The 24,250-nt window shown below is 40.3% G+C and overlaps 1 protein-coding gene across 1 annotated transcript in view; it reads left to right on the forward strand.

Moving 5' to 3' along the window:
- ERCC6 (ERCC excision repair 6, chromatin remodeling factor) overlaps positions 1-24,250 on the forward strand; it is a 63,109-nt gene that overhangs the window by 24,620 nt on the left and 14,239 nt on the right. Inside the window, exons 8-19 of the mRNA XM_020808773.3 lie at positions 1,165-1,300; positions 6,996-7,166; positions 10,949-11,125; positions 12,703-12,819; positions 14,209-14,304; positions 15,545-15,763; positions 16,500-16,610; positions 17,502-17,621; positions 18,645-18,739; positions 20,161-20,306; positions 20,392-21,075; positions 22,520-22,712. Of these exons, the coding sequence (XP_020664432.3) occupies positions 1,165-1,300; positions 6,996-7,166; positions 10,949-11,125; positions 12,703-12,819; positions 14,209-14,304; positions 15,545-15,763; positions 16,500-16,610; positions 17,502-17,621; positions 18,645-18,739; positions 20,161-20,306; positions 20,392-21,075; positions 22,520-22,712 (2,265 nt within the window). The remainder of the gene's footprint in view (positions 1-1,164; positions 1,301-6,995; positions 7,167-10,948; positions 11,126-12,702; positions 12,820-14,208; positions 14,305-15,544; positions 15,764-16,499; positions 16,611-17,501; positions 17,622-18,644; positions 18,740-20,160; positions 20,307-20,391; positions 21,076-22,519; positions 22,713-24,250) is intronic.

Raw genomic sequence — 24,250 nt, forward strand, 5'->3', positions numbered from 1 at the left:
TGTACTCATTGACAGCACACCATACCGACAGTGGTATGAAGCCCACTATGCCTTGCCCCTTGGGCGCAAAAAGGGTGCCAAGCTGACTCCTGAGGAGGAAGAAATTTTAAACAAAAAGTGTTCCAAGAAAATTCAGAAGAAGTACGATGAGCGGAAAAAGAATGCTAAGATCAGTAGTCTGCTTGAGGAACAGTTCCAGCAAGGAAAGCTACTTGCTTGCATTGCCTCCCGGCCTGGACAGTGTGGTCAAGCAGATGGTTATATTCTGGAAGGTTATATTCTCCAGTTTTACCTTGGGGAAGAGCACCTCATTTCGTTGCACCCACTTGTGAGCGCAATGACAAATAAATTTCTTATGTCTTATGTCTTATGTCTTAAATTGGAGAACAGGTGGTTTTAATGACATGAGGGTGATTGTGGAACAGTGAGAACCACTAAGTGGAGAGGTTAGCAAGTCCCAGCTGACAGTTGGGGGGGAAGTTGAGTTGGGGGGGTTCTTTGAATAAGTTTGGGGTACCCATGATAGAACGGAAACACGCAAGGAGACTGCAACAGAGAATGGGCCTGAGAGGGGGAGATATGTAGGGATAATGTGGGCAAAGTGAAGGGAGGAATGGGACAGTGGGAGGAGAATTCAGAAATAATGGTAACATTTATATCCTACTAGGCTATACTAGGCATTGGGTGCTCATGCTACTTTGATGCAGGATTTCATCTAGATGGCCACTCTCATTTGAATTACCTGTTTATACTTAATCAAATATTGGATGAAACAAATACTGCCTTTCTCCTTTGTGTCCTGTCAAGGCAATGTACGTGCAAGCTGTCTCACGAACTGTAGTAAAATATCCTGAAGACAGCAAATGCCAAACAAACTAAGCAAGGAAGCTAGATAGCAACAGGAGTCTGCAGTTCCTTCAGAGGTTTAGAATACAGATGTCTCAACTACTCTGTGAAAGGCTAACCACTTGTCAAATAGGCATGGATTAACATGTGCCCCTACTAAGTCTTGAGTTGAAAGAATACGGTTACAATAGACTTCATTTGTGAGTTGATTAAAGAGGAAAAATAAGGGTTTCTTTCCTTTTGCAAGTGACTACTTATTCTAATGGCTCATACAGTATGTATCGTTTCATGGTACTGTCATCTTGCCATCTATTCTAGATTCCAAGGACTGGGTCCAACAGTGATTGTATGTCCGACCACTGTGATGCATCAGTGGGTGAAAGAGTTTCATACATGGTGGCCTCCATTTAGAGTTGCAGTTTTACATGAAACAGGATCTTATGCCAAGAAAAAGGTATGAGTGCATTCTAACATTTTAAAACCCACACTTCCAAACTTTCTCTTCATTTTACTGAATTTTACTGCATGGACAGTTCAGGTTTATTTGAAACTTTTGTTACCAAACATGGTCCTTAAAAAACCCTGATTCCTTATCATTTATCATTAGATGATCACATATGTGGGCAAAATGGTGGTGTTAATGCATAACTCCTATCAGCCCTAGCCAGCCTAGTTAACATTGAGCAATGTTGAGAGTTGCAGTCCAACATCTCTATCCACCCCAAGGTAAAAGAGCTTGCCCCACTGAAAAAAAAATTTTTTCCTGATCAACTGGTGATTAGATATAAAAGCTTTTCCGGCTGGATTCCAATCTCTCCTCCTTTAGCTGGTTTGTATGGATCAGCTAAGGAAGCAGTTGAGATAGGTATTTAACTTTGTGTGTGAGTGCTGTGTGTATGCACATGTAAGATCAGGTTAGCCATAGCCTAATTGGGACACTCACCCCATACACTGCTGATATGTGCTCCCCTTTTTTCATAATTATATGGATTTTGGGCTGGAAATGGTTCACATCTGTTCTAAAGGCTACCTTACCTGAACGCTACTGAAAATATTATCTAGCGGTTTCAAATAAATCTTGAATAGCATCAACCCCAAACCTTTTAGTATACCATATGTCAATTCCTCTGGGGCCAGGCCAGAATCCCTAATAGCATCTTCAACTGAATTAAAAAGAGGCTAGACATCCTCATAATAATTCCTGATAATTCAGCAGCAGCTTCTGAATGTTCATGGCAGAGTTGATGCTGCTTTTAGATAATGTTCTCCACCAGTTTGAGGTTGAAACTATATTATGTTCAGCCTCCCCTTCCCTTAAAGGAGCCATTTGGCTAGCTAGGGAGAGAGCTTGGAGTTTAGTAACATTGCTTTTGGTGCTCTAGGGAATGTTATTAATTCTAAATTTTGTAGAATATGAGAAAGAGGTCATGAATAAAGTCTTATTTGGGTAACTGTAAAGAGAAGAAACAGAAAGACTTGGGAAAGAAGCTACTGTGGTTGTTGGAGGCCAGAGAAAGAGATGAAGAACCGTTCTTGTTTCAAAAGTTGCCCAACTATAGGCTGAGAGCATCACTAGGAAATACTATTCTTTTTTCTTGTTCCTTTATCATTGATGTCTGTCCCTGAAGCATGTAAATCCATTGTCTCAAACTTCATTAAGCATAGAAATTAGGAAATTATGTTAGCACAGTGTCTGTATTGTACTGTGAAATCAGACTGCTCCTTTTCTTAGTAACACTGAGTTAAAATAGAGGCATGTTTGATACAGTGGTGCCCCACATAGCGACGTTAATCCGTTCTGGATTAATCGTCGCTATGCAGAAACATTGCTAAACGGATCGAAAAAAACCCATAGGAACGCATTAAACTTGGTTTAATGTGTTCCTATGGGGCCCAAACTCACCGTTCAGTGAAGTTCCTCCATAGCGGCGCCATTTTCGCGCCCTTGGTAAGCGAGGGCAGGGCGCGAAAACACTTGCGGCTGCCATTTTGGGCACCCGGCGGCCATTTTGGAACAGCCGATCAGCTGTTTAAAAAAAATTGCAGTGCGAAGATTGGTAAGCGAAACGCTTACCGATCATCGCAATGCGAGTTTTTGCCTATGTAAACATCGCAATGTGATCGCTTTTGCAATCGCAAAAGCGACATCGCTATGCGGATTCATCGTTAAATGGTGCGCTCATTAAGCGAGGCACCACTGTATAAGGGTTAATTTCTGTAGGATTTTCCCCACTGAATGCTGTAATCGTTTGTTATGTAGGTAAATGTTCGTGCAGTTGATGCTGAATATCCTTGTGTCTCTTCCTTCTATGTTTATGGTACAGACAGAGGAATCGGGGTGCCAGACAATTCCCCTGATTGGTTTCCTCAGACAGAATTATGTGCTTCATTACAGAAGGTCAAACTTCTATGGGATCAGCCTAGTTCAGCATTGTTTACTCTATTTTTACCTATGTGCTGTCTACCCCTCACAGTCTTGGAGCCTTCCTTTTCTTTTTGGAAAAAAAGATGAAAGCTGAAGCCTGCAGTTTAAGGAGAAATGTGCACAGAGATGAGATTCTGTGCAGAGAGAAAGATGAAAGCCATGTTAGAGTAGACATATCCCTGGAGTGTAACTTCTATGTATGTTTACAAAACATTGGACTGAGTTTTGAAAAAAGGTGGCGATGTCCCCTCTGAGGCCTGCGCATCTTTTTCCTGCAGACTGTTTAAAAGGCCTGTGGCAAACCTTACCTTACATTGACCTAAACTAGGGAAATGGTAGGTGATGAATTGCCTTTCTGTGTTTTCCTTCGGTGTCAGCACAAATCTTTGTTTAATAAAAATTTGGCTTGAAGGAAATTTTAATTAATTACAGGTTCAGTGAATCCTGAGCAGGACTCTGCTGTGCTGTGTCTACAGTGAACGGCCTTCATGTGCCTGTGTTTTTACTCCTGTTCTCTCTGCTGCCTGACAGCGTGATTTATGGCTGTTGTTTTCTACCACTACACTGTTTGCCCTCTAGGAGGGATTGGTCTCCTGAGCCATAATAACGGCAGCACTTTCACAAAACATCTTTTAATGACAACATTGTAGCAGCCTTCTGTAAGCCAGGCTAATTGCAGAGATACCCTATTAATTGCAAAATCTAGCAGAGGTTACATATTTTACAAGCTTTTAATTTGAAATCGCCTGAGATGATTTGTCCTAAGTGTTTGCATAGAGATGCCTATAGTATTTTGCAGCAGACCATTGCTGGGAAATAGCTGCAATAAATGCATATTGGGGAGTTTATGCACATTACTGTCCTGCATGATGCAGGGTTTCTCTCTTGTGGCTGGGCTGGCATAAACATGTCACGTTTTACTCTGCCAGCAAGAGAACTTGTGATGGTGCAGCCACACGTTAGGAGCAGAAATAACAAAATTCCAGCTATTGGGAGTGTGCATTATTTTATTAATTGCTATTCAGGGATTACTCTGTTTTTTTTTTAATTCTTGGTCTTAGTCTTAGTTGTATTTTATTAGACTGTCCACTTACCAAATGAGGATTACATTTGCTGAATGACGATTGGGATCTCAAACGCAGTCCTTAGCACAACAATTTATGCCAAACCTTAATCGCCAAAATGGAAGTCCGGTTGCAATTTGTCAAAAATACTAGCAGTAGTCATATCTGATTATATGGTTTTCCTCCTTTGAAAATACGTGTCTGGTTGAAATTTGAAACTGTGTTTCTACACTTCTTATTTCAGAGGGGTTTAAAAGCCCTTGGATATAGTTTTGTGAGAATCCCTTAAATGATTACTTCAATACACCAGCATCCCCATGCTAGAAAGCAAAGGTCACCTCTCCTGGGCAGGCTGTGTCAAATTGTTGCCTGCCAGTTACTGGTGGGTGTGCCAAACAGATTAGTGGGGCCAGAGGGTGCTGCCTGGTTGGCACAATCTGATTTAGCAATTCCTCCTCCATCTGTTTCCTGGAGCTGAAGTGTGAAGGGTCTGCTTGTAGGCTAGCTGACATACGGCTGTCCTATTTGCCCCAAAGGCACAATACAGAAGATGCCCACCCTTTTTAGGAGGCCGCTGTGATGATAACCGAGAGTGAGGGCCATCCTGTGTATCAGAAGGATGGAAGCAGAAAAGTGTTGCCTATGCATATTACATATACCGTATTTTTTGCACCATAAGATGCACCTTTCCATAAGACGCATCAATTTTTTAGGAGAAGAAAACAGGAAAATATAATCTGTTTTCTTCGCTCCATAAGACGCACAGACTTTCCACCCCCCTGTTTTGTGGGGCAAAAGTGTGTCTTATGGTGCAAAAAATACGGTAAATCTCTCTTTGTTTGTACATTCTTATCATAACAATAGTTTTTTCTGAGCTGTTGGGAAGTACTTATTTTTAAAAGTAGTGAGGAGGTAGAGGGAAACAAGGAGTGGTCCTTGTAGTAATAAAAACTTAGAGGTGATATAAGGCAAAAGGGGTTAGTTGTTATAGGGTGAGAGCCATGCCAGTTTGCGCCCCTACTGTCGCTCACTTGAGGGAGCCTGAGAACCCTTGGTAGCAATCTCACCGGGTTGGAGATAATGCTGATGAATGCCACGCACCTAAATAGAAAACGGCAGCTATCCAGGACTTGAACCTGGATGAGTACACCAGAGCTTGTCTTGCATCCTGCACAAGACTGGGGAAATAACCCTCTCCCAGCTATGCCCACTAGTATTCTTCATTGGCAACATCTGTCCTGAGCATGTGAGGAGAGTCTTCTTAGTAGCCACTCCCAGGTGATGGTATTTCTTGGCAAGGGAGGCTGACTCGTATCCTGCTGCCAACTGGCAACGTTCTGTGCAGACAGGCCTTTGGCATGTAAGTTCATCTTCACTTGAAGACTGTTTGACTACTCTGGTGCTTCGTATGACATTTGTTTTTTTTTTTTCCTTCATTTTTTTAAAAAAACGTTTCATTTGTTTTATTGTTAGCTGCCTTGCATACCAATTTTGGTGTAAAGACAAGGAATGAGGATGAGGGTTATTTCTGCAACTGCTAAAATGATAATTCCTACAAATTAGGTCTCCCTCCTTTAAAAAAAAGGAATTCATTTCCATTTACAATACTTGTATCTCAACTTTGTGCCACAAATGATGGCCCCTGACATGTTTCTTTTGCTATACCTTACTTTCAGTTTTTTAAAAAACCAGTAGAAAATTATTTGAGCTACAGTTTTTCCAGCCTTTCCCCATTATTCCAAATGCCAGTTAACTTTGTGCACTAGATAAATTAATCACGCATGGGAAATATGTGTTGATTTAATACTTTCCATCGTGGATAATACTTACGTTCTCACTTCATACCTTAAATGAGAGGACAAAAGAAAGAAATAAGCATGCTGTGTATTTCACTGTCCAAAGCTGCTGGCCTTCCTGGAATGCAAGTGCCACTTCTTGAGTCCCATTGGCTCCATAATCTGTTGATTCCAGAAGAGAAGGAGGATGCAGTGATGGGACAACTAGGTGACTGTAGCATAACAGTCTGCCATCTGCTGTTATGATACTGTTGTATGCTGGGAGTGCATTCTTAGCATTTTGAACCTCTTGGGTGATGTGTATCAGCCATGTGTGAGACCTGACAACAGTTTCACTGATTCGTAGTATAAAGGCTAAAGTAAGTGCCTTAACAGTATTTATGCTTCTGATGCACACAAGAGTTGGTAACTCTAATCCAGTGATGGCGAACCTATGGCACGCGTGCCACAGCTGGCACCCGAAGCCCTTTCTTCTGGCACACGACAAACCTTTTGAAGTGGTTGCAGCTGGGATTCCCCCTTTCTCTTCCAGTTCTGGGTCCTTTAACTTCCTGTCCGTCCCCATGATTGTCCCTGAAACTGCCACATCCTGTTCCGGTTCTGGTCTTCCCGGTGGCACGACAGCCACTGGTTTCTTCCTCACCCCCTCATTTTGGGCACTCGAGCCGAAAAAGGTTTGCTTCCACTGCTCTAATCCCTCTATATCATATCTTAAATGGATACTTCTTCCTAGAATCATTTTTTTTTTACTTTTAGCTTTTTTCTTACAGTGTTACAGTTATTTACTAGGTGCTAACTGCAGGTGAAGCATTAGTTTATTTGACTTCTCACTGTTTTAATAATTGGTGTTTTTATTATTTGCAGGTGAAACTGATTCAGGAAATTGCAGCATGTAATGGCATTTTGATAACCTCCTATTCATATATCCGCTTGCTGCAAGATAGCATTCAAAACCATGATTGGCATTATGTGATTCTGGATGAGGGGCATAAAATTAGGAATCCAGATGCTGCAGTTACACTTGCTTGCAAACAGGTATGATCCTAAAACTTCAAAACATTTCATGGTTTTAAATGAGCATTGTGTTTCATCTTGTCTTTTGGTGCTTTTAAATGTGTTTTCTGTATCAATTTTATTTACCTTTTAAAATATAATCTGTGTTTAATTCTTTTAAATATTTATATATTTACTGTTATTAGCTTTTAAATATTGTCGTTTTAATGATGTAAGCTGCCTTGGGTCCTTTTTAAAGAGAAAAGTGGGTAAATAAATGAAATTATAATAAATGTTGCTGCTGCTGCAAACCACTCTGGAATCTGAAGTCAGAGAAGACTTGTATTTTTAGAGCTGTGATTCTCTTCTCTTAGGCATCCTTCAGTCTCGAGGGACTATGGTAACGTGCTCTGTATGAGTGTCCTTTCCAGAGCACGAAGTCTGGGTAAAATAATATGGAGGATAGGCTGTTACCCAGGCAGAAAGTCCCCTCTCTCCACGTCGCTGAAATAGTCCAATGGAAAGGCAAGAGCCAATACAACTGGTTCCAGCGACGTCGCAGGAGTTGCCAGAACAACATGAACTGCCTCAGGGACCCCGGCTCCGGATTTTGCCTCAAGGTTTACTCCTGAAGCCTTTTCCATTAGTGGATATAGCCACAAGGCAGTGGAGGTTTGAAATCGGAGTTTTCCTTCTTCTAGATGGGCTGCCTTCCAGGGCTGATGAGCCCCACCTACCTGGTCCAGGTGGATCACGTTTAATCAGAACTCTCCACCATGACCTGTCCATCCTGGGTGTCCCCGCACGGCACAGCCCACAGTCTCTCTGAATTACTCAAGTCACTTCGTATCTACCGTCGGCCCCTCCTAGTAACCAATTCGCTCCTTGAAGCGGCTCAGAAAGGCAGGCTCGGCTTGCCTCACGTACAACACCTGGTTCCTTTTGCTCATGGTGGTGGTGGATTTAGTCTGGTCTAGAGGAGAGAGAAGTGAGCATGAAGTGACGAATCATCAGAACAACAACCTCCCGCCCCCTGGCACCATCTTTCCCCATTTTAACTTATATGCAGAATATATGAGAAAAGCTGGAGTGGAGGAATCGCAAGACAGAATTAAGATTGCCGGAGGAAATAACCTCAGATATGCAGATGATACCACTCTGATGGCAGAAATTGAGGAGGAATTAAAGAACCTCTTAATGAGGGTGAAAGAGGAGAGCCCAAAAACAGTCTGAAGCTCAACATCCAAAAAACTAAGATCATGGCCACTGGTCCCATCGCCTCCTGGCAAATAGAAGGGGAAGATATGGAGGCAGGGACAGATAAATGTAATATTAATGAATTGTTCTTCTGATTACACAGATTTTAAACATAAATCTTTTTTTAAATATAAAAAGATTTGAGAATATGTAATTTTAGCAATGGGAGTATGGATGTTTTAACATTACCACTAGCAGATACTTAAAAAGAAAAATGTTGTCCCTGAACACTTCCCAATTATTTATATGTTTCTGGGGTCCATAGAGCTACTCTAAGCACAATTAAGTGCTTATTCTGCTTTTTGAAAAGTAGCGCCCATGCACTCCATACTTGAACTGCTTGTGGAAGTGTTCCTCATTTCAAAATGAGTTGACATATGTGGGAATGGTAGGTATATGCATATAATTGTGTCCTTTAATTTTTGACCAACTGTCTTTGTGTAGAGACTGCTACCTCTTTTTCTTTTCTCTTTTGTCCTTTTCTTATATGTTTGGAAGGACTTAGACTCTGTATTAGGAAAATGTACATTTGATATTAATTCTTGCTTCCAGCAGATCATAACATACCCAAATTTGGTTGTATTTATTACACATATATTCATGATTTGCATGGTTTATATTGGAATTAAGGACCTTGTAGAATCTATTTGTGTTCCATTTTTTTTAAGTGGGATTTTTCTCAAAAGTAATGGAAAGCACATGAGTTGATACACAAACTATGGCCAACCCCATAGCTAGCACCTTGTTAACTAGCTGCACTTTGTCACATACAGCTAATTGAAATAAAAACCCTATAGGATTTTCGGCAGTGAGTTCCCATTGTAGTAGTGGGGTTGAAAGAGGTGAGGAGTAATGAATATACGTATGTTGTTAGGGCAGAATAAATGGTGCCCATGAAAGAAGGCCACAACAACATGGCAAGCTCTCTTCATTCAGTGATGGAATCAGTGCTGTTTTTATTTATTTATTTATTGCATTTATATGCCGCCCATCTAGACATAGTCTACTCTTTTAATGGATTAACTTGTATATCGACCATAGTTTTTACAGAGGGAAAAACAGTGTTGCATGCTGATATAATATTATAATTCCTGTATTATAATTATACCAGGACCTTTTTATTTTTGTATTATTCTTTTGTATTATTCATATGTTACATTAAGATATATTCAAATTTCGACATATTTCTTGATCATACTGTGTTTTACTGTGGGGTTTGTAATTAGGTAATGTGGTTGATGGGAAAGAAGCCAATTCATATACACTCACTATAATTTTTCTTTTAATTGAAATACAGTAAGGGGGTTTTCATTTTCATAAAGTTCTCCTATTCTGTAAAACTCATATTCTTTCTGTTTAACATATTGCCATACCTTATCTGCATAAGAAAAATTCAAGTGTTATGTAAATGGAAGCAGTGGTGATATTTCTGAAATTAAGTTATTTTTCCGTTTATTCCAAATTTTTGTAGATTGCTTCAATATCTGCCCATAACTTTCCTCCAGATATAATGCCAGTGTTTTTAATTGGTTTGCCTCATCATGTTTGTGTGTAGTGTACTGGTTTCTCCCCAGTCCCCGTGATCTAATCTCTTTTGTCTTAGAGTCTTTGTCTTAACGTTGATGGATGAAACTTTTTTTTAATCTATTGCGCCAAGTCTTTTGAGCTAATTTTTATAGGGAGAGTTTGGAAAAGAATTTTGGCAACAATACCATTTTTGTAGCACCAACTCTGTCCATGGTTGCCAAATCTATCTGAGACCATCTTTTAATATATTTTCTTATTTATCTCATCACTGGATGAAAACTTAGCTGCTGAAGTTTATTAGAATTCTGTTGAATAAGTTACTCATAGGTATCTTGAGGCTTAACAGAGAGTTAGGATGCATGTATCATTTTGCATTTCATATTATCTTTTAGGATAAATATTTAAACTTCAGCTTCTTTTAATTAATTTATTGTCCTGTTACTGCTCCATTCTTATGAATCTCCCTCGTTAATTCTGGTAAGGCTTCTTGTATTCTTCAGATATTGCCATGCAGTACGGTGGTACCTCGACTTGTGAACGATTCGAGTTACAAACGGCTTTGTTCGAAAAAAGTTGCTTTGATTTGCAAATGGAGCCTCAACTTATGAACAAAAAACCCCTTTCCTGCCCTTTTTCTTTGACCTACGTTCACCTTAGGTCAAAAGAAGAAGAAAAATTTAAAAATCACCCCCTAGTGGTAGATACGGATTAACCGGCTTTGCATTAGTTCCTATGGGAACTAATGCTTCAACTGAAGAACAGCACCTCGATTTAAGAACGAAAAACAGCAGTTACGGATTAAATGGTTTTCAATGTATTCCTGTGGAAAAGTTTGCCTTGACTTACGAACTTTTCGACATACAAACGCTGTTCCAATAGGGATCAAGTTCATAAGTCAAGGTACCACTCTATACCATAAATTAAGGTTTCATACTTATTTAATGTGTAGACAGTCTTGTTTTTAAGATTGTATTTTATAGAGTTAAAATATGATAATTGAGTGGCCAAATGTCTACATTTTCTATATTTTCGTGTTGCAGTTCTCCACTCCTCATCGAATAATCCTGTCTGGATCACCTATGCAAAACAACCTAAAGGAGCTGTGGTCCCTTTTTGATTTTGTATTTCCGGGAAAGTTGGGAACACTTCCTGTCTTTATGGAACAATTTTCTGTTCCGATTACTATGGGAGGATATGCTAATGCCTCTTCGGTTCAGGTAAAGTTGGGGGGGATGTGTCTTGTTCATAGTCCATTTGAATGTTCATTTGCAGATCTAATTTGAATGTTCCAGTACAGACCCTCTTCTTGTTGTTCCTATTCTACTCAATTTGGATGGTAACTAAACATATTTTATCTGGTACACATCCATTAGCGAGGGTGGGGCATAGTAGGTAAGCGATCTAAAAATATTACTTAGTTGCCAGAGGGCTATACATGATGATAAATCACTTGACCCCAGAGAAGTCAGTTTGGAGTAATACATAACTGTGATCAGCATGGTATACAAGGCAGATTCCGTTGTACAGCGTCCTACATACAGCAGCAAAGATCTAAGGAATTCCTTCATTGCTGTTCTTCATCCCAAAGAGCTTTGAATGAGTGTTTTGTTATGACAGTTTTCATGTCTCCTGATCAACTAATCTTGAAAAAACATTTGTAGTGCACATGAGCCCTTATGTGTTGTTAGATGGTCATGATACCTAATCTTCATCTGCACATGAAATACAGTCGGGATCGGCCATATCATTAACTAGTGACCTGATTGCCTCAGATAGCAGCATACCTGGGGTTTCACACAATTCTTTGGCATGTAAGACCCAAGCCTTAGTCTGCAAAGGCACAGCAGCCAACAATGATTCAAAACAGCCGCTGCTACCACTGCCACTGTTCTCTTCTCCCTGTCCCATAAGTGTTCCTGTACAGGTGGAGGGACAGTGGTAGAGCTGCTGCTGCTGCCCCCCCCCCAGATAAGCAGAGAACTGGCACCAGTAATTAATGTAAGTGTTCTGGTAACTGGATAATCCTATTCCACTTTTAAATTGATGAACAGTCCAGCTTCACTGTGTGAAGGTAAAGGTAAAGGTTCCCCTTGACAATTTTTTTGTCCAGTCGTGTCCGACTCTAGGGGGCAGCGCTCATCCCACTCTTCAAGCCATAGAGCCAGCGTTTGTCCGAAGACAATCTTTCTGTGGTCACATGGCCAGTGTGATTTAGACACGGAACGCTGTGTGTTCACTGTGTGAACACATACAAATATATGCATAGTCATTCATATTATCTCATACACAGTCCACTGTACACAAATACAGAAAACTAATGCCCATGACATGCAATCAGTCAAAGAACATGTACACTTCCAGTCACTTGAGCAAATGGATACATTCATAGACTCAAGTGTATACAGACATGTTTAATCATAGAGAGGCAAACTCGCAGACAATCATAACCAGATATTCGCTTGTACACTCAAGAGAAATTGTAGCATTCCTGTCACTGACAGTGAACATGATATCACAGGACAAAGGAATGTACAGTATACGCATTCTCTCCATAGGGAGAGAATAGAGGGTTGGCAACACCACCAAGATTTAAACCTCTGGTTGGGCATAAGGTTATTCGGATGACTTTGAGCCAATCTCTCACGTTGAGCCCTTATATCCAGCCTTATAAGTTTTTTTATGCAGATAAGTTGAGGTGCCTTCCAGTCATGCCACCCTGAGCTTTTTGTAGAGAAAGATTGGATAAAAGTGTTAGAAACATGTATAATAAATAAGCTGTTTTCTTGTTTAAAAGGTAACAACTGCATACAAGTGTGCATGTATTTTACGGGACACTATTAACCCCTATCTGTTGCGGAGAATGAAGGCAGATGTTAAAATGAGTCTTTCACTACCTGGTAAAAATGAACAGGTATGGTTCAGTTGTGCCATCTATCCACTTCCCATGTTGATACTTCTCTGAGACTTTGGTTATAAGGAAGTGTTTTTAGAAACTCACTGGTTAAAATCCTGTTGCTTGGTATAGTAAGTCACTCTAGAGTAGACCTATTCCACTAGCGTAGGCAGTGGGGATTTCCTGAGTCAACAGGTATGTGGGTCCCATTGATTCAAATGGGCTTACTCCAACTGCAAATTGCTGTTCTAAATTAAATTGCAGAAAGATTAAGCAAATTTGAATCAAGAGAATTTATGAAGGAGTTGACTCACCAAATCCCTATTGATGCATTGGGCTACTCTAGTCCAATTTACTTTGCTTAGCAATGGGAGTTTGGCATCTCTGTGTAAGAGGTACATATAGAATATTATTCCTTATAGTGAAAAAAAGGAAGCACAATTTTTGTATATTTGTTATAATGTTGCTTTCTCTTGACACTTAAATCTGAAGTGTAAAATGAAATGACAGTTCTGACCTAAAGGAGAGAGAGAGATTTTTAAAATTTAGAAGAAATTGGGGTAGATAATTTTCTTTGTTGGAGATGAATAGTTAGAGGCTATTTGGGTAGATTGCAAGTCGGTTGGAAAGTCAATAATCTGGGGCGGTGGGAGGGACTCCTCTAAAGATTTGTCATGATCTAGTCAGATACATAAAGTCTAAGAATGTTTAGGAGATGGATCTTTTCTGGTTTTGGAATTCATACCTGAGGAGCTGAGAAGGAAATCTGGTCAAGGGGTCACTTTATTAATTGCTGGTCACAGCTACCTTATTTTAAAACTTTCAGTAGGTCTGCTTGCTGACAACTATAGCCAAACCGCTTCAGAGAACTTCCTGTCATTAACAACGTGGCAAACAGAGTTTAAATAAGAATTAGAGTTAACTGTGAATTACTCCTGCCTGTCAAAGATGAGGAAATTCTGTGTGATAGGCATGTCATGAGCTTTAACGGATAAAAAGCCCAGGGGCTGAGAAATTCCCCATGGAAATGCTAAGGTCTGGAATAAAAGCAATTTGTCTACCATTTCATAGTATGCAACCTTTAGGGGGAAAGGATGTTTATCAATTGTTTTATGTATAATTCAAGATTCATTTATTGCACGGATGGGGAACTTTGATTTATTATTATTATTTTTTAAAGGCTGTTCCAGATCCAAAATTGTTCATGGCTGAGGGATACTATTAAATTGACAATTATGGCTTCTGGAGGCGTGGTTTCCTATTTTTAGTTGTTGATGTTTTCCTGGGAGTTGTGGGAAAGCTCCCGATGGCTTTGATGAGCCATGCAAAGCTCATCAAAGGTCACATAATTCCCACTGATTGACTGTAATGCTGAGTGTAAGTAACTTTTACTGGGTCTCTCTTCAGGTACTGTTTTGCCGTTTGACAGAGGAGCAGCACCAAGTTTACCAGCAATTTATTGATTCCAAAGAAGTTTATAAGATTCTCAATGGAGAAATGCAGGTCAGCCCAGCTGAAGAATTGAACGGTCTATGTGAGAAACGATGTTTTCCATTTGCTGCCAAAACTGCTTTGCAGCCTCTTGAGAGCAGTAGGCATGAAAACTCAACCAAACTAGCAAAATAAATAGGATGTATATTTATGAAGAAGATTCAAAATCTCCTTTAAATTAGGGATGGTCAGCTTCTTTAGCATAGACAGCTGGATTTGGTTGTTCAGCAGTGAGTTCAGTGAGATAAAACACCTGGTTGCAGAGCTGTGGGTGGGAAGTTTAATTCTCCATTGTCCCTTCGGCGAACTAAATGGTCCCAGGGCACCCCAAGAAAAAGGGACTGGTAAACATGTATAAGTACATTATCCCTAGAAAACTCTGAGAAGGGTTGCCATAAGTCAGAATCAGCTTGACGACACACTGTTGTTGTTAGGAAGAGCAAGAAAAGAAATGAAGGCTTCTCTTGTTAGTTTCTGATGGAGTGATTTTAGAAGAATCTAGTGGTTCTTCAGCATGCAGAAGATCCCAGATTTAGCCAATGGTGTTTCTAACAGAAAGCACTTTGTGTAGCAGAGCTTGACTATATCTCTGTTTCAGACCTAAGAAAGCTGACATTGGAAAGCTGGTATTGGGCAAACTTGACCAATAAAATCATTTATTTTAAAACAGGCTGTTTAACTACACTAGGCATTTAACCTGGACTCTTCTGTGATTTTAGGTATAGTATTTTTTTAAATTGTGTTTTCAGAGGTCTCCCCTCTCCACATGATTTTAGATTATTATTTTATTTGATTGCATGTTTATTTATTTTAATGGTCAAATTTATTTTGCTTTTAACTTATATTCTGTATTTTAATTATTGTGAGCTGCCCTCAGTCTCTTTATACCCCCCAACATTTGTTCTTTATCAGCCTGCTTTTTCTTTTTTTTTTTCCTTAGCTAGGTTCATAAGCCATGTAAAGAATAGATTTGAAAACATTGCACCAATAGAGAACAGCTATGATCAGTAACCCCTCCCTTTCAAACATAAACTGTTAGGGTTTATGTATTTTATTTAATTTACTTTAACCTTAAGGTGAACAGACCAGTCAGAAAAAAATAAGTAAATATACTGCATAAACTGTTCACTAAGCTTCTCTCCAAAAGCACCAGTAAGACGAACACAAGGAATTACTTATCTGTTTTGCTGGTTCAAACATGATTTGTGTGACACATGGGGAATGAAAATGTTTCATTACATCTTCTTTGTAGGTTTTCTCGGGATTGGTCACCCTCAGAAAGATCTGCAATCATCCAGACCTTTTCTCTGGTGGCCCTAAGATTTTGAAGGGTACACCTGATGAGGAAGTGCATGAAGAAGACCATTTTGGATTCTGGAAACGTTCTGGGAAAATGATAGTTGTAGAATCTCTGCTAAAAATATGGCACAAACAAGGCCACAGGGTGCTGCTTTTTACTCAGTCTAGGCAGGTAAGTGCATTTAACACAATGTCTGGTATTATTCACGACATACTTGATACGGGAGGAAAGTGGCTGAATTCTCTGATGAGTGCAATGCTTCAGAATCGTCACGGTGGGAAGCTAACTCTTTTTAGCTGCTTAAATATGATCAGCATGTTTGTGCACACCTTTTTTTAATCTACTAAAAGCATTCTTTTCCCTTGTTCTTACTCAGTACTGTCTTGGATTCAGCATGTTTTAATATATTTATTCTTCAGTGTAAATTCAGTAGATTTCTCAGCTACTGCAAAAGTACGCTGATTAGGATTGCTTCCAACATTATATTTAGAAGGTATGTATAGAGAGAGATGTATAGCCTGCACAATCAAATTGTAAAGCTCCCAGGGGATGCTTTAATTGCTGCAGGGCAGTATATAAGCAGCATACATTTGGGTTTTTTTAGTTATCAAAAAATTGCGTGTTCACTTAGATGTTTACCTTCTTGTTAATTATTCTTGTTAATTACTTGCCCGGTTTTCACATTGTTGAATTCTGGATTTTTGAATTCTGAGTTTATTATGGTTTAGTTATTGATAATCTGTGTATTTTAATGTCTCTTTTAATGTCCAGTTCGGTTTAGCACTTGAAAGATATTCTGGGAATTGGTGAACCATTTAAAAATTGATAAATAAATAAAGAAATAAAATATATTTTTAAATTTGATGCCCTTTTCAGCAGAATCCTCCCCCTTCCCCCAATGTTTCAGATGCTGCACATCCTTGAATCGTTTCTGAAGAAGAAGAGTTACTCCTACCTCAAAATGGATGGGACCACACCAGTTGCATCTAGGCAGCCCCTGGTGACAAGATACAATGAGGTGAGAAGCGTCTAGTGAGGCCAATTTCTGAAGTATTTGGTTTTGCAAGGATTAACAGAGTAAGAGCAATACTCAGGTACACAAATATGCCACTCATTTGTGCAGTTACGCAAATATTTATAATAAGCAGTGGTCCCCATGTATTTTGAATGAGAATTCTTCAGGTGAGGGGAATTCATTCTGAATTATGGAACACAGACTCAGATCTGTTTACTTCTCAGGTACCTACAGTTCTTTGAGTGCTGTCTAGGGTAGATGACACAAAAAGAAAAAGAATGGGAAAAGAAGAAAGCAAGCATTACACTAAAACATTCTTTTCAGTGAGGAGGCAGCAAGCAAACTCCCTGCAGAATTGCCATCACATACTGCTGGGTGTGGAGAGTGAACATTGTTTGCCTCTCCTCCCTCTTAATGTGCCAATCTTGCCTCAGAGACTACCAGAGATCAATTTATGGGAACAAATTTATAACATCTGAATAGGGTTTCCAGTCTGAAGAGAACAACCTTATTCTTTATCCACACTCTATATGCTGTTCTTGCCTTTGCTGTGGATATGAATCCACCCTTGAGACAGTGATAACCATGGCTTATTATGTTAGCCAAACACTATTGATGACTTCATGTTACATTTATTACTTTGTGATTCTCTGAATTATTCTCAGCCCATAATTAACTTCAGACTTAGTTTTCCTTACACCCTAATCCTAAATACATTTATTCAGAATTGGGTGCTATGGATTTCAGAAGAACTTGTTCCCAAATACAAATGCTTGATACTCTGTAGCCTTAAGAAACCAAAATGCAAATTCACCTCATTCACAAGCTGGCAAGATCTAAATGTGCAATTTCCAACTTTTCCTAAAAATTGCCTTGTACTGCATGTATTTACAGGATACATCTGTATTTGTATTCCTTCTTACTACTCGCGTTGGTGGACTTGGTATTAACCTGACAGGTGCAAACAGAGTGGTTATCTATGACCCTGATTGGAATCCCAGCACAGACACCCAGGTAGGGTTTGAGGGGCAAAACCCACCAATCTGAGCTGGCTCTGATAATGGACCCTGGCCAACATTTTCCTTGAATATCAGACTGTCTGGTAGGTTAAATGTCTAGCTTTTTTTTGGAGGAGTAAAAAGCATTTGGGAGGTGTGCAAGGCTTAGGATGTTTCAGTGCTGTGGAGACTTTCCTGGCATACTGTTGTTCTTTCTTAAGTACCAAACTGCACATTGTGTTAGCAGCATACAGTCATGCCTCGCAAGACGAAAAACTCGCAAGACGACGGTGTTTTGCAATTTTTTGTGACTCGTAAGGCGAATTTTTCTATGGCCGTGCTTCACAAGATGATTTCCCCCCTTTTTTGTTTGATTTAAATCACACAACCATTAGTACCGTGCTTCGTAAGAGGAAATTTTTGCAATACGACACAACTCGCGGAATGAATTAATTTCGTCTTGCAAGGCATCACTGTAATTAAAACTGTCCTTTTGCTTTAGAGCATGTGCCTGAAGTAGGCCTTGGTCTAGTACACTGGTTCCCAGCCTTGGGTAACTTAGGTGTTCTTGGACTGCAACTTCCAGAAACTCTGCCTAGCATAGCTGCTGGTGAAGGCTTCTGAAGACTGCAGTCCAAGAACATCTGGATTACCCAGGGTTGGGAGCCACTGATCTAAATCATGATTGTGGCATAGAGAGAGAAGGTTGTATATTTTCTTTTCATTGTTTTCACACTGCATTTCAGTCCTTGAGGTTGCTCTGTGCCTCCAAAAGACATAGCAGCTTTATGGGACAATTTTCATCAGGAAAACAAAATGCTGAAGAGGGTTAATCTAACTCTGTATGGAGCAAGTCCAGGTCAGGATCCTGCAGCTGCTTTTTCTGTAAAAGAGGGGAAGAAAAATGTGGGTTAGCAGATCAGTCTAAGCACATCAGTTTATTGTATCTTTAATGCAGCATCTTGTTTTGCCTTAAGGCAGATCCACTCCAATTCTGTATTTGGAAGTGCCATTTGCAAAAAACATTTTTGTATTGTAGGCTCGAGAGCGTGCATGGAGAATAGGCCAGACAAAAGATGTGACAGTGTACAGGCTTCTTACTGCAGGCACAATTGAAGAGAAAATTTACCACAGGTTAGTGGAACCATACAAGTATATTGATCTGCTATTGTTTTATCAGATGTAGCACTCAGAAGCATTAATCTATTACGTTTGTATCCTGTCATTTTGAAACTTACGACCACGTACAAAAGGGTCTCAGATACAGTCCCATCCTGGCATTGACCAAGACCTCCTGCTTCCCTTCATCCGGCTTGCTGTTTCGTGTGCATCGGGACCCTGTCCTGAACGTAGACAAGCACTTTACGTTGCTTCGAAGGGGGAATGTCAGAATGCCACTGGAGCCAGTCCTTCTGGGACATAGGCTGTCAGTTGAATTTGTTCCCTCCTTCACAAAGGAATGCAGAGAGAGAAAATTGGCCCGCTGAAGCCCCTGATAGCTTTTAGTAAGTAGGGCAAGTGCCTGCTGGGCAGTTAAAATAACTCCCCTCTGCACTGAATATCCTTTGAAGGAAAGGGATAAGAAGATACCTTTTCCTTTCCAGTTCTCTGGAATGCGTAGATTACATTGTAAGGACACATTGTTCCAGTTTGGGACTGACTGACTGTGAGCCCTCTTATGCAGCAGGATCTTTTCCCTTTGAAACTGTTCTCCTGAGGACCAGCCCCTACTGTATAAGGCTCATGTTTTAAGAACACACCTGTCCAAGATGGAAGGAACATTGCTAAAATGAGTTTCATCTCCTAGCTGTGTTCACGTTCACATTGAAGCAGAACGCCAACCCCGTCGATACAGCTTTCTTCGGTTGCCAGTCCTTGTAATTCTCCTTTTGCTGATATAGAAGCACCTTCTCCAAACCTCCTAGATTTTTAGACTTCACTTCTATAGAGGGGGTTGCTGAATTATTTTTAATTGATGTACTGCTTAGATCCAGGTGTGCCTGAGATGTTCTACTGTCTTATCAAGAAACCCTGCTGCACAACCAGGTTCACCTGAGAGGCTATCAGGGAATTTAATTTGCCTTCTTTGGATGTCCCATAAGTAGGCTAGTGGCAAGCATAGTTTCCTCAGTGCACCTTCTCACCTTCAGCATGTCTTTGCCCTCCAACCTTTCATTTCTCTTGTCTTGACTAACCGAGCAAACCTCCATCATCGTTTGTTAGTTTGGATCTCTCCACCTGTTTCTTTGTTTGTAAAACAGAATGTCATTTTCAGTTGTTTGTAAATTCTGCTAGGAATAAACTTGCCCCATAGGATGGTATTTTGATGTGTTGTGGGATTTTTCAATTCAGTAAACACCATGGTTAACATTTGGTGAATTGCTTAAAAGTTACTAAAGTAAATCAGAACATCTGTGTGAAGCAAGAATCTTGTTGCACTGTGTAAATTGTTCTCTAGGGTAAAATTCACATCAGTAAGTTTTTCTTATGGGGCCTTGTGCTTAATGCGTAGAAGAGACAGCTACACATCTTAACATAAAATACTGTTTTCGCAGACAAATATTCAAACAATTTCTAGCAAATCGGGTGTTGAAAGATCCAAAGCAAAGGAGCTTTTTCAAATCCAACGATCTCTATGAACTCTTTACACTGAGCAGTCCAGATGGAACACAGGGGACAGAAACCAGTGCCATCTTTGCAGGTAGGGCAAGGGGGTTGGTTGCCACATCTATAGGACAAATTGAGAGTCAAGAGTAGCAGTTGATTTTCTGTGTCATGTATTTCAGGCACTGGTTCTGATGTTCCAGCACCAAAGCGACACTTAAAGCGCAAAGCCACAAAGTCCTCTGAGATTTCTAAAAGATGCAAATATCTCACGGAACATACCCCACCCACAGGCACTGAATTGCCATGTTCCTTGGCAGCAACACAACTTGTAAGTTCACCTTCTACAAAAATGGAAAAAACTGAAGATACCAACACAAACTCATCCCTTCAGATGCCTAGTTCTTCAAACGATAATGCCCAAATTACTGCTAATAATACAGATTCATTCAGTAAAGTAGCATATTTGCTTGCAGAATTACGTGAGAAACCATCGTACAGAGCACAGTTGGGAAAGAATCGACCATCGGGGAGTTTGGAGTTACTGAACTCATTGCCAGTTGGTGAACCTAGTGTGAAATGTGGCAGTCAGCATAATGTAGTACATGAGAACTATAGCCATTGCAAGGAGCAGGACAGTAACAAGCAACTAGATAATAATGAAGGCAAGCATTCTTCAAAAAGAAAACATCACAAGGACACAACAAGAAAATCTAAACATTCCCGAGGTGCCAAGTTTGAGGGTGAGCGAATTCCTCATCTGGTGAAGCAGAGAAAGTACCAAAAGGAGGAAACTGAGGAGGAGGAGGAGAAGGATCCAAAGAAAAACGATGACTATGTTTTGGAGAAACTTTTCAAAAAATCAGGTAACCCTCTTTTTGGGCACCATTTTGTAAAAGATGAGCAAGTCTTGGATTGGCTCTGAAAACAATTATACCTAATTTTTCAAATGAAAGCAGTTGGTGGCAGCTGAAGTATAGTACAGAAAGCGTAGCTTAAATTCTTTAACCAGATGGTGTGAATGTATTTCTTCCTCTTCTTTCTCCTCCTCTTTCCTCTTTCCTCTTTGCCTTGTCTGTTCATTCAGGTTTTTGAAAACTTTGAAGGGAAAGAAAAATGGCAGAGAAAATAGTGTTATCTAGTATGTGTCATCTAGTCATCTAGTATGCCCCCTTGTCTTTTTATTGTGTCATTCTCTGTGAATCAGTCCTACTACAGGTAAAAATATACTTCTGCCAGATGTTTATCACCAAGAAATAACAGTCCCATACTAATTTAAGGTGCAAACACTTTTGAACTTCTATTCTATTAATGCTCTTAAATAAATCCAGTAATATTTAATTCTGGATTGCGTGAAACGATAGTTTTACCTAGTAAACTTTTTCAAAGTTATGTGCTCTGGCAGAAGTATAAGCAATGTATGATAATGCCTGGTGCCTGTTGGTGTTTAGCACTTGCCATGTGCATGTCTGTATATCTTTGCTTGGTCTTTTGCAATTAAGAACCAGTTTCAAAATAAGGCTTGGCATTAACTGTTACATTCAGAGTTTGATGACTTCAGGTGAAGGACTTGTGCCACAGGTAAAAAGGGATGGTGCAACTATTGTTTTTTTCACCCCTGAACAATTCTTGCGACTAGGGCAGTGTGACTGCACAATAAAAGCAATGCCCTCCATGTACTTCAGAAAACAAAATACTGTAGATCTTTTTCTCGCTTCTCCCCCCCCTCCCCTCACTTGATCTCTCACTAAACCTCTATCCTGAAGAGCCTCCCTCTTCAGTGATGCCTTCAGTGACAGGTCTCAAGATCTATGCTCTCTTCTAGGAGAAGCTGTCAGGCCGCTGGATGTGTCTCAGGGCCCTGCTGGAACTCTTGGTTGTTTCTTCTCTGTCTTCTCCCCGTGTTGTCCTCTTTCCACAGCTGCATGGGCGCACTGAGGGAGCCAGATGGAAAAGGGCTCCCCTAGGCAGATGGTGGGGCAGACCTGTGCCTTGTGCTCCAAATGGGGTACAGCATCCCATGGACTTGCTTATTTCCTGTGATGGATGATTAGACAGCTGTTTCAACCATAAACAATGGAAATGTTGAGTTATTGTGTTGGTCTCTCAAGTTACCCAATCACTGCAGAGCAGAATAGTAATTCTTCCTCCTTGTGCCTTCACCCGTTCTTCCATTACAGGAAAATATCTTCAGAATTGATGTATGCTACAGTACATGAGCTTCTGTTAGTATTTTAACACATAATTTTAGATGATCTCCCCCCCCCCAAAAAATAATAAAGACAAGCTGTAATTATTTTACACCCTCAGGAATACACAGTGTAATGAAGCATGATGCCATTATGGAAGCTTCCAGTCCACATTACATGCTAGTGGAAGCGGAAGCCAATCGTGTTGCTCAGGAGGCCCTCAGAGCCTTGAAGATGTCTCGACGGCAATACCAACAAGTTGCTTCTGGTGGGGCTGGGCCCAGTGGTCTGTCTTGTATGCCAGCAAAAGCAAAGTAAGGCCTATGATGATCCTTCTAATTCCATGAGCTTGTGCATGTATATCTTGGGGCTATGTTTCTGTTATGTCACATCTGCAGAACAGAATTGTGCACCTCTGCCGTGAGAAGAAACATGAAGGGCCAAGCAACATACAATTGTGTGCTTCTCTAAATCTTGCTATCTTCCCTACTTGTGCCCTTATAATCTCCCGCAGAACAACCCTGTGCTGATTCAAGATCTAAATGGGGTGGATAAAGTGAGGTTGCAGACAGCACAAAGACCACCAGGGCCCCCCAGTAATAATAATCATGTGTCATCAAGTCAATTTTGACTTAACGGCAATACTTTCTAGGGTTTTCCAGGTAGAGAATACTCAGGAGTGGTTTACCATTCCCTTCTTCTGGGGGCACCCTGGGATTGTGCAGCTTGCCCAAGGCCACACAGGCTGGTTCTTCTCACAGGAGGCACAATGGGGAATCAAACTCCCAATCTCTGGCTCTGTAGCCAGATACAGTGGTGCCTCGCATAGCGATCGTTCCGTTGAGCGACGAAATCGCTTAGCAATGGACTTTTTGCAATCGCAAAATCCCTTTGCAACGGTCTCTATGGGGTTTTTTTCGCTTTCCGATGATCGCGGGGAAGCGATCATGGCAAAGCGACCCTTTTTAACAGCTGATCAGAGGTTTCAAAATGGCCGCTGGAAAAACAAAATGGCTGCCCGCTGTTTTTCCTCCCTTAAGAGGCAGCGAAAATGGTGGCGCTATGGAGGATTTTTGCTTAAAGGTGAGTTTTTAAGCCCATAGGAACGCATTAATCACATTTTAATGTGTTTCTATGGGCTTTTTAATATCGCTTAGCGATGAAATGGCTTAGCAACGTTTTTTCCGGAACGGATTAACGTTGCTAAGCGAGGCCACTGAGCTATCCAGCCAGCCCATGGGCCATCATTTTAAAGAAGAAGAAGAAGAAGAAGCAAGAAAAGGAGTGGGAATCCAATTTTTGCTTTTGCAAAGGCCCATGGGAGCAGTAAGTTTTGTATTAGGGAGCTGAGGTTCCCTGCTTCCAAAAATATCACAGAAAAAAAAAAGTACCTGCCCAGGCAATTCCCATTTTTATTTTGTCTTCTAGAAAGGGCATTTCTAGGCCAGATACAGCCTGTACCAGCCCACTGAGGTTGCCCGTCCCTGGTCTAAATGGAAAACTTGCAAAGTTTGCTGATGCTCTCCTGCGCTGCTGAAGAAGACAATGAATAAATGCTCTGGTGTTCTTTGACTATTGCACCTTCTGATTTATAGACAGTACTAAAACTCTGGCTAGATAACATTTGATTTCCTCATATATCTTCATACTATCTTCACAGTACTATATAAGCACTATTTCCATTTCATAGATAGTAAAAAGAGCTTGAGAAACATTGATTTGGCAAATATGTCTATTGACTACATTCAAGTCTAATGGTGTATACACCTTTGCTGCTCAAGAAAAGGTAGTCTTGGTTTCCTCAGTCTTTCATGCATCCCATTAATAAAGTCTTCAGCTTTAGTATATGCAA

This window comes from Pogona vitticeps, chromosome 3 (genome assembly GCF_051106095.1).
Source record: "Pogona vitticeps strain Pit_001003342236 chromosome 3, PviZW2.1, whole genome shotgun sequence".
Classification (NCBI taxonomy): domain Eukaryota; kingdom Metazoa; phylum Chordata; class Lepidosauria; order Squamata; family Agamidae; genus Pogona; species Pogona vitticeps.